The sequence below is a fragment of the Pecten maximus genome, chromosome 6, assembly GCF_902652985.1.
Source record: "Pecten maximus chromosome 6, xPecMax1.1, whole genome shotgun sequence".
Classification (NCBI taxonomy): domain Eukaryota; kingdom Metazoa; phylum Mollusca; class Bivalvia; order Pectinida; family Pectinidae; genus Pecten; species Pecten maximus.
Window position 1 is genome coordinate 39,069,937 of NC_047020.1, and position 11,731 is coordinate 39,081,667.

The 11,731-nt window shown below is 35.4% G+C and overlaps 1 protein-coding gene across 7 annotated transcripts in view; it reads right to left on the bottom strand.

Moving 5' to 3' along the window:
- LOC117329743 (F-BAR and double SH3 domains protein 2-like) overlaps positions 1-7,172 on the bottom strand; it is a 101,261-nt gene extending 94,089 nt beyond the window's left edge. For all 7 annotated transcript variants that reach the window (XR_004533258.1, XM_033887851.1, XM_033887850.1 and 4 more), the window contains exons 1-2: positions 7,066-7,172; positions 6,866-6,963 (exon numbers count right to left, since the gene is read on the bottom strand). Coding sequence is in view for 6 of the 7 variants with exons in the window: in XM_033887851.1 (XP_033743742.1) it covers positions 6,866-6,963; positions 7,066-7,086 (119 nt within the window). In the remaining variant the exon portion in view is untranslated. The remainder of the gene's footprint in view (positions 1-6,865; positions 6,964-7,065) is intronic.
- Between the last annotated feature and the right edge of the window lie 4,559 nt (positions 7,173-11,731).

An 11,731-nucleotide genomic window follows, 5' to 3' on the forward strand; every position in this document is an offset into this window, starting at 1 on the left:
TTTATCATTATTATACATGTATATCATAAATTTAATAAATGTCATTACAAGTTTTGTTTTGTGAATTACTGGGAAAAAAAAGTGGTATAGCATATTAATATCCAAATAGATATAGCCGGGGAAAAAAAAAAATATATGAGAAAACTACAAAATACACTGCAGAATATATCTGTAATACATATGAAATTGATTTCAATATTCAAACTCTCACAACTCTTCCACAATGACTTATCTTTTATTTTGTGATTTGAGATACCCTGTGAAGTAAATTTTACCATACTGAAAATTCAGTCTGTGTTCATATATACATGTATATGTACTCATTATGCTAAAAGATTTCTGGGCATCAGCAACATTTTTTTAATTTTCCCCTCTGAGATTTACTTTTGCAAATACTGTACATATACATACATGTAATGAGAAATTAAAGAGGTGCTGTTTTATTTTTGTGGTAGGTAAAAAACGTCAAATATTTCACTTAAATTTTGTCGGCTTTATTATGTAAGTGACTTTTGTATACCATTATAATGCAGATATATTTGAAATCTTCAAATTTATTTCATATCCTTACTGCTATTTTCGTTTTATTTCATGTGTTATTGAAATATTTATATCATTATTTTAACTGCTCTGAGCATGAAAATACCACCAATACAGCCAACCTACAGTAAATATTACATTTAACTTTTCCACTCACAGCAAGGCTCCCGCATCATTAACAAATATTGCTACACCCACGGTAATGCTCTCACAAAGTTCGCTACAGAAATAAAACAGGTTTAACTATTCATTTGAGTCTGTCTTTATTGAAATACCTTCATTTCTAGACAAGAAGCATTAGATCGATTTGCTACCATAGTTATTCAAATACTAAGATTTCCAAATGGGAATCCCTAGATTGAATTTTCCCTGGTTGAGTCTTAATAATAGGTTGGAATGAACATTTTCTAGATCCCAGGGCCGGGGCTCATAAACAATACTGTATTAAACGAGTTGATGCTTTGTGGAAATTATCTGTTAAAGTAGACCCATCATCAAAACCAGCAGCACACATCGACCAATCGGATTTCAGCATACCGCATGTGATACCTGCAGCAGATGAATCCTAGCATAGTCGACACTGTGTAGTTTCAACATTAAACGAAAATACCAACCGCAGACGCCAGCAACCTGTATATACATAAATACCTTATCTGCAATCAAATTGAAAGTTCTAAAAACAAAAACAGGTATTTTTGTACCCAAGATATCTCCAGTTATCTCTTTCCGTATTAAATCTCTTTAATGTAAACATGAAGGAATGGTAATAGAACTGTTATTTTCACAATTTGATGCCGCATGTGTTGGTAAATGTAGAGAAAATTAAACACATGAGATAGGGACTCCACGGGTGAGGCATTAATTGAGGGAGGTCGTTGATCTTTAGATCAAGTTTATATATGTTTATCATGGGGAACATACCAACTCTTCTGTGTAAACAAATGCTTATTATGCAAATGGCTTCTGTATAAAACTTACTTAAATCATAATTTTTTTAAGCATGAAGGAAAACCCGTTATGCGGATATATTATATGTATTATTGTATATTATAAATCATATTGTATACGTAATATTTCAGAAGCAGAAGCAGATTAAATGGCAATGGAAAATGTTTATCCAGCTGTATTTTTAATACCATATTCAACCTCACAAGAACCCTGTACGTGCACATACAGAAACACAATTTTGGTTTGATTTATTTTGTTTAACGTCCTATTAACAGCCAGGGTCATTTAAGGATGTGCCTGGTTTTGGAGTTGGAGGAAAGCTGGAGTACCAGGAGAAAAACCATCGGTCTACGGTCAGTACCTGGCAACTGCCCCACGTAGGTTTCGAACTCGCAACCCAGAAGTGGAGGGCTAGTGTTAAAGTGTCGGGAAACATTAACAACTCAGCCATCGCGGCCCCCAGAAATACAAAAGGGGTATACATAAAACCATATACAGAGAACAAATTTTCATGTGAAATTTGGGTGAATTTTTTTTTTATTTAAATACCTTTATATAGTGAAAACAATCCCGTCTTTAATTTGGTTAAAGGATTGAAGATTATGTAAGCAGCTGATCAGTGAGAAGGAACTTTTTATATGATTTGATTAGAGGTCGGGGTATGCTTATAGGGGCAGATATGATTATTAGGTCGAATACGGTAACACTTTTTCCTAAATGCCTGCATAACCCGAGCCTGTAGGATTTTACTAAAACAAGGATTGACTAAAGAAAAAAATCTTTAAAATGTTTGTTTCAGCAATATTTTATTTTATAATCACGAAACAAAGCGGCTTTTGTTGGACTGGACCTCATGTGTACAATGCCTGTGGTCTTAATATGGTTGGGAAATGACCCATGTGTCCAGTCGGGGAATCAAACCAAGTCTGTCCTGATTAAAGGCGAGTATGTCATCAACTACTCCACACTGAACCCTGATATTCTATTACACAATTAGCAGACCGTCCCAAAATACCAAAACAAATATCTTATATCATTAGCTAAATATCCAACATTGGTCAAATTGAGTTAGTCTGGTGACCTATAGCCATACATTTGTCTGTATAAATCTAATCAATGGCTTACACTGGGATGTCTGAAACGTGTTTGTTTACGGAGCTCCAATCACTTGGAGAATCAAATTGTAGCTTGCAGTTACAGGTTTTACTAATCACAGAAAGCCATAACGAGGTTTGCAGCTTCTGAGAATGTTTAAAAGGTTCAAATCTAACTGATGTACCCCTTTAATAGTTCAACAGGATTACAGAAAGCTAGAATATGGCTTGCAGTTCTACGCCTTTAATAGTTCAACAGTATTGTGTACAGAAAGCCAAAAGATTTTGCAGTTCTACGCCTTTAACAGTTCAACAGTATTACAGAAAGCCAAAAATGTCTGTAGTACGTTCTATGCCTTTAATAGTTCAACAGTATTGTGTACAGAAAGCCAAAAGATTTTGCAGTTCTACGCCTTTAACAGTTCAACAGTATTACAGAAAGCCAAAAATGTTTGCAGTACGTTCTATGCCTTTAATAGTTCAACAGTATTACAGAAAGCCAGAATAATTTAAAGGCTTGCAATTCCTGTGAAGGTGTAAATCTACCGGATGTATGCCTTTAATATATATAGTTCAACAGTATTACAGAAAGCGGGAATAAGAGTTACGTATACGGTTCCAAAAAATGTTAAATCTTCCAGATGTATGCATATGCCTTTAATAGTTCAACAGTATTACAGAAAGCAGAATAAGGCTTCCAGTTCTTGTGAAGGTTTAAATCTACCAGATCTATGCCTTTAATAGTTCAACAGTATTATAGAAAGCCAGAATAATTCTTGCAGTTCTGAAGAAGGTTAATTCTTTGTTCTATAATCCAGTTCCAAACATTGGCTTTTTCATTTAAGATTATTTCCCAGATTTTGTGTCGAAAGCCAATGAGAAATTCCCTTGCATGAATCTAAATCCCAGTCAGGGGTTTCCGAGGTAATTACTCGTGGATCCACAGGTTACGAACCCAGCAATCATCCTTTCCTCTCGTACTTCAACTCTCTTCACCTCTGTATTATCTCTTAATTACACCATAACTCTACACTCATCAAGAACGAAAATAAATCTTGTGAATTGAAAAAATCGTTATCATCAATCATACTTGAAAATTTCTCGAACAGAAAAAATCATTAAGGTTTGAATAGAATTCAGTTCAAATGATTTAACAGGAGCACTGTTGACTGACGCATCATAACTGATACAATATTGACTCCAATGAATGTGTGTTACCATAGTTTTCTCTGTTGAAAACCCCTTGAGGATAATACGTATACCGGTACCGCTCTAAATCAGAGTTTCATCTTTCAGTAGACTGCCCAACTTATGTAATTCTGAGCTGAAACCTAATGCTAGATTATCTCCCCCTAGTCTGAACTTAGTATACCAAAATCATAAAGCTCAATTTTAGGGATAATCTTAATATTTTAGAGACAATGACCAGTTTATCTATCCCTTAGGGAGCTATCATTTTGTATAATGTTATTCTTCAGTCAAGACTAAAATACATATTTTTGGTCTACTGAAAATATTGTATATGATTAAACACAAATTTGTTTACATATCTGAAAGACATATATGCAGCATTATGGCTTAATATGATTTATAGATAGTCAAATTAGTTCAATAAATCCTGCTGTATAATATACCAGCCGGCCAATTATCTCTCCAGGCTGAATATCACATGTTCCTAAATAACTGCAATGTAAATAACAACAGTGTGATGTTTGCCATATTCTACAGAAGATAAAGTCCATTACACAGTTTGTCGGGGCTTCATGTAAAATTTTAATGCAATATTGCAGGCCTCGGGTTGATAGTAATTTACCGGCCTATGAAGTCCAGACAAGAGGATTTGGTGTGAAAATATTCAGGCCTAAAGCTACAGGTGTTGTGGGTATTACAACCGTCAAGATGATTTTATATAATGTTATATATAGCTGTTCAGACAGGAGTGTTTAACCTTGAGTAGAACATGAAAGTGACACCTGTACTACACAAGGTCAAACTGATTTCCATATTTATTGACAAATATTCAGTAAAAATAGTCTTATCATCTAAGTAAATCTTTACATAACCTGACCTCTTCTAACTTTCAAGTTTAACAAGCATTCTATCCGAATATGTGTAAATATATTGGTGTCCACTAATAGTTATTTAAGTTGTCAATATAATCTGTTAAAGACCTACCTAATTGTTACGAGTATAAAATATCTAGTGCATGGATATCTGCACTTCAAGAATTTTTCAAGTTATTCTCAAAACCAGGTGTCTATTTAATTCGGAGTATTTTGAAACTGTTTATTACTTATCAGAAGACACGAGTATCGATCCATTTCCCACTATCAGGCAATACTTTATATTAACTATAATCTGTAATGGTACTTGGAGGACGATTTGAAGTACTGCCTTCTAAAAACAGTTTATCAATTAAAAACCTCATGGGCTTCCACACTATCTTCAAACACTTCATAAAACCACCAAAATGTTTCTAACTTCTACAATCCCTCATTACTTGAACAACACGTTAATTTGCCAACCTATCCTTTCTGATCCATCCTCATTTCAGCCCTCCTAGCTTCACATGTACAGCAACCCTCATTTATAACCTATCCATATTGTGTAGGACATTCTCATCTCCACCAACTCCCTAAATATTACCAACCATCCCTATTAGACTATATGGTTCCTTCCTCATCTTACCTGAACCCCTCCCTGTTTCACATTTGTTAACCATCCCTATGGACCTTTTCCTATTTTACTGACCCCTGCCCATTTCATATTTCCCCATCATCCCTATGGATATTTCCTGATCTCATCAACCCCTCCCCATTTCACATTTACCAACCATCCCTACCCGACCAAATTTACCTCATCAACCCCTCCCCATTTCACATTAAAATGATTTACCAACCATTCCCACCCAACAATCATCTGATCAACCCCTTCCCATTTCACATTTACCAACCATCCCCACCCAACATTCCTTATCTCATTAACTCCATCCAGATTCATTACAACATCCCTAAATTTATACATTAGTATCCTGTAAATATTTCAGCAGATTTGTGATACATTTTCATCACCACCCCTCTCCTTCACGGAAATCAGAAATGTGACAATGTCCTCTACACTCAACTTACTAAAATTAGAGGTAACCTAACCTCACACACAATTTTACTCATCACAAAAGTCTGCCTACCAGAGGTCAAACGTCACATTGCCATGCAAGAACTAGGTCACACAGGTATATACAGGTAAAAAAAACGTAATTAACTGTTTCTAACTGGTTTTATAACTGACTTTTGTATTTTGACTATTTACAAAGTTTGTTTGTCTTCTTCTGGTTCATTTTTCCTGTCCATTACCACCACTGTACAAATGCTTGAAATTTTGCCATACTTAAGATGCATGTATCAAATATAGGTCCAGTTACTTCTAGGACTTTTTTTAAAAGAAAATTCTGAAAATATTGTATTTTAGGACATTTCACAACTATTACAGCATTGAAGTATTTCAGACACCAATTGGATCTTATTTCCATGCATACCACAAAAATAGAATAACTTAAATATTTGTTGAGTATCAAATGATTATTGTGCAATATTCAGTACATAAAGTTAAAAATTTATACATAAACATTTTGTTATATTTATTTGTCCTTATAAACAATAGATGCGAGATAGAAATTATGACTTTGAAAATGTCAACTATCAATCAAGCTCCAGTATTTCATTTATATTGGAAGTTAAGCATCTGCGAGTCAGTATTGATAAGATTGCTTAATACACACCAAAATACATATTGTGCAATCCAGTACCAAAATAAATTTCCCTTTCACACCTTAAACAGGTAATTAAGAATAAAACACTGCTAAACGTACCTGCAGCAATATGTTAGCATATATACTGCATACGTTTACAAATAATTATTTAAAAAATATGTATAGCTGAAATTACACGCAGAAACTGTATTTGAAAGGGTTTTGCATGGATACGTTTCAATTTGGTAGGCATATATAAGATAACGTCAATTCATTCCCTGGGGAGGGGATGTGGCCCGACCAGTGGGGATTTGACCACACAGTGGGTACGTGTCCCGGGAACTAACCCCAAAAGGGGGCGTGAATCTTGTGATGTCAACAAACACGGTGGCAGTCGAATGTGTATTGATAAAAGAACTGGGGCTCCACACGGGGGGTATCGATCGTCTTTGGCCCAAAGTGGTCAAATTTAAAGGCTCATAAAGAAACTCACGTGCTTGTCCCCGACCCTCCCGTGTTTCCCCTCCAAACTCACCTGATATCCTCCAATAAATCACATTCCTGCTGATGTTTAGCTTGGAGCTTGGCCACCTGTTCGGCATGAATGTTCTTGAGAGCTGTCGTGTGCTTTACCTGAAAATATAACCACATATCCCAATAGACATCACTTCACTGAATCCGAATAATTTGGTAAATATATCAAACTTGGGTATCCTTGCTAAATCCATTGTATACCTTTCTAGGCGGGGGCTGCATTTTGACATCACTATGAGAACTCCTTTACTACGAACGACTCGACAACACTCTCCGCCATTCCGAGTGGTATGGCCTACTGGGCTGATCCGTTTACCTCCCTGGATTGCCTTTGTTACGGTTCAGGCAGACTGTAGTTTTTCAAAGCATGCCCAGCTTAATGCTATTTATAGAAAATATTTGATAAGTGTTCTTTTCAAGTTCCCAGATTATTTTTACATAATTGATATTTTATTAGTTCATCAATACTTGGAAATCGATTTATTTTACAAAATCTGTATTTTATGTAACTTTTCAAAAACTTTATGAAAAACAAAAATTGTAATGGAAGTTGATGAAGCTTTCATAGGTTGACATTCAATCAATTCAAAACGAACATTGTCATACACTCTGTAATCTAGTACATCGTGGACATGTATATATATACACAAATATGGACATACGAGTTGATTGATTTCAATTTATTTCTGAAAACTATATTGTTTACTATTTTCGATAAAAAAAAAAAAGAAAAGAAAAAGAAGTGTCATGAAGTCCAGGGACACAGGTATTAATTTAATCAACAACTAAGAGCGGTTTGTCTTTCAAAACAAAACGTCCAAGCTGTTAACATTGCTTCAAAGAAGTGTACTGTATATGATATACTATATAAGTAGTGCTACAACTAGTTACCTACTATTGGTTCAAGTACACAACAAACGGACTGGTTTTAATTTTAGTCCAATGACGAGGAAATATAATTTCTATGAAGCAGAAGACGTTTACTCTCTCGGAACTCATGGTCTTATTCTCCTTGTACTTTTTAAATGTCTCCATACAAGTATATGGTGATGTTTATATTTTGCCCCGTTTTAATGATTATGAATTAAAATCACGTTTTCAGTATTTTGTCCGTTCTTTGTGGATTTCACTTCACTTATGTTGAATAGATTGTTCATTCTAATCACGATTCATGATTTGTACATTCTAAGTGGATTTTAATTAAAAGTGCGAATTGTCACTTTTGTCAAATATATACACATACAGCCATGTTTTATTCACAGGGGCTTGACATGTTCCATGACCCAGAAAAAAAATCATCTGTAGAGTCCGTTCCTAAGATCTCTTATTCAATAACAATCACCATACAGGGTTACAATTTCTTTCAATAATGATCAGTGATCCATATCTCTGACCCTGGGATTATTTTTTTCATTCTTGGTCATAGGAACGTGTCAAGCCCCTGTGGGTGTGTTCGACATCCTAGGGGAGCATTTCACTCTTTGGTCCTGATTTTGTCAGAGACCGAGACAAACCATATTGGAATTCAACGGAAATACCAAGAGATAAGTATCTGTCATATACAATGTATGTATATATATACTGTATACATACATATAATGTATCGCCACGAGTATAAATCATTTCTTTCAGACGAATTGTGGAGATTTTTCCTGTTCATTGATAAATGTTACTGGTAAAAATAAATTGTATTTATCAGTTCTCAATCATGGGCGTGGATTTGTAAACCTGTATGATTTATTTGAGATAATATAAACTTCTCGAGAAATGACACTGTATCTGATACACCCAAAGCGCGGATTAGATTGATAGGGGAGCAACTGTAGCCCGGATGTAGATACTCTCGTAAACAGTTCGTTTCCGTTTTCAACTATAAACAAATAAATTGTAGTAAGATTATACAACACAGATCCCCTTAAGGGGAAACGGGTCGCTTCCTTTCTCGGTTAATATATGAGTAAATAAATTGAACTAAACGGATGACAACTTTATCTAACAATCGAATCGAAGTATTTTCTGTAACACGCACGCAAAATGTTTGATAATATTTCATACTTAACAATATGCATGAAATGTACATGTAATTATACGAGATTAGACGGAACGGACATGCAATCATTGTGTTTTCTTAATTGCTCTAATTGCCATCAAAATTCCAGCATTATATATATAATTACTTTTAAAGGTAGTAGTCACGTAATGATTTTACGCCTTGACACTCCTCCCCCTTCAAAATGAGAACAGTTTTTGGGGTTTTTTTTACCTCAAAACCACATGAATTTGGCACAAAGTCCAAACCCACGGTCGGTATGTATTCGTAAATGTAAATGTATTTATTCTACAGCAAACCTAAGTAAACCTACATCCTCGAGTTTTTGGGGTGTTCACATCGCAGGGCGTTATTCGATAGAAGAGTATATATTTGTTCACTCGTTTGAACTTTTGAGTAAAAAAAGTAAGTGAATAAATAAAAATAAAAAATATATCAACACTTTTCGAATGCTAAATATAATATAATTCTGTATTCTGACATAGTGACATTGAAGACAAGCACGTCATTACACTCCATCTCCTACGGATGATGCATAATCGATACCAAACTATCTTACGTACCTTTATGTAAGTCATACTCCGAGTCGCTGTGTCCCTCTACTCACTGGTAAATAAACATCCTGTTTTGACATTTTGAACGTACCACGTGTTACAAACCTAACTTATCCACTCACAAATTGTCGATAGTGGTCCCCACCTGTAAATTTACCTGGTATGGTGCGATACAGGTGAATACACAACAGGTGTGAAGGAACCCTTAGTCTATAATTGACTACAGACATGATACCTTATCAGAAAGTCAGTAAGAAATCACGCTTGAGTGAACTTGTCAGTTGCACGCGTACAAAACATAATTAATCTTGCAAATAGATGTTATGCAATGAAATATTCATGTGTTTATATTTACTCAAATGCGCAGTTTGTTTTTTAATGGAGAGTATGCAAACGATTTCTATCAGGCTGAGAAATTGACGTCATACTACGCGACACACAATTTTAATCTTATGTTTTAAAGACATAATATCTACGATACTCACGTGAAAAATATATGTCAAGTTTTCAGGGAAATGACTGTCAAGTTGAATAAATCTATTTGAAAATACCTTACATTATTTTGTTTGTACATATGTACTGTCACAATCTTCATTAGGGAGACTTTGACGACAGTTTTCCGCTTACTCATTACTTGGCGACTTAATATCCTAGCGATAATTACCAAATCGATTTTCAACATTTAAAAAAAATGTATTTCTCACATAATATTCAAGGTTAATGAAGTTTTATACGATTTCTTTCAGTACACATATAGTTATATCAATTAAAACGGACGAGGTTTTTGGGAAGAAATATGGTGGTCCTATGCGTTAAAGATTATCTACACGTTTCTGTTTCTAGCAAATGGCCCCTTTTACGACGTTCCAACTCTTTGGACTTTCGGCTAGTATGCAGTTTTGAGTATTATTGATTTTTTTCGGTCATCGTCCTTTTGGATGCGCCGATCTTTAGGATGTTGGTAATTTTGAACGTACGGAGTCTTTTCGCGGATGCTAGCATTTTTGAACATGCAGAGTCCTGTCGCGGATGGTGGCATTTTTTAACATGCCGAGTTATTTCGCGGATGATGATCTTTTTTCGTTATACATGTACTTTTACATTTTTCTGGATGATAGCACCTATAGTCATTGAAAGATTTTCGCGTACAAAGTGAACCAAGAAAACTGTCAACCCAATTTTTTATCATGCAACATGCATACGAATTTCCCCTCTCTCTCTTCTAATTTCTCTTCTGAAAATACTCATCGTGAAAATGAAGTTTACATCGCCTTGTGCTAGATACACAAGGGTGCACTGAAGAAAACAGCTTAGATCCGATTCCATCAACACCGGCTTTTCTCTTCCCCACGAGTCTAAATTTTAATGTGACCGCGTCTGTCCCGTCGACATTTATTTTCCAAATATAGAGAAGTATATGTCCCGACCGCCTGTGACTGCCCATAAAAAAGCTGACATGTACCTCTGCCATGACCCAAGGCAGCAATAATAAACTATTAGTATTTACCAAACCCGTATATTTTCTAAAGGATGAAACCTACCCGACAAAATATTTTAGTGTTGAGCATGTGATATTTTTTTCGGTGTAGACACTGAACAGAACAAGTGATAAATATATAAATTACTGGAATTCACGAATTATTACAACGCTGACATAAATATAATACCTTAAGATTTTGGAAGAATCAGTCCATATGTAGATCGCAGAACGTCCGTAGTCTACAGTACAAACATTGATGGACTGTTGGACACAGAACGTCCGTAGTCTACAGTACAAACACTGATGGACTGTTGGACACAGAACCTCCGTAGTCTACAGTACAAACATTGATGGACTGTTGGACACAGAACCTCCGTAGTCTACAGTACAATCATTAATGGACTGTTGGACACAGAACGTCCGTAGTCTACAGTACAAACATTGATGGACTGTTGGACACAGAACGTCCGTAGTCTACAGTACAAACATTGATGGACTGTTGGACACAGAACGTCCGTAGTCTACAATACAAACATTGATGGACTGTTGGACACAGAACGTCCGTAATCTACAGTACAAACACTGATGGACTGTTGGACACAGAACGTCTGTAGTCTACAGTACAAACATTGATGGACTTTCGGACACAGAACGTCTGTAGTCTACAGTACAAACATTGATGGACTGTTGGATACAGAACGTCCGTAGTCTACAGTACAAACACTGATGAACTGTTGGACACAGAACGTCCGTAGTCTACAGTACAAACACTGATGGACTGTT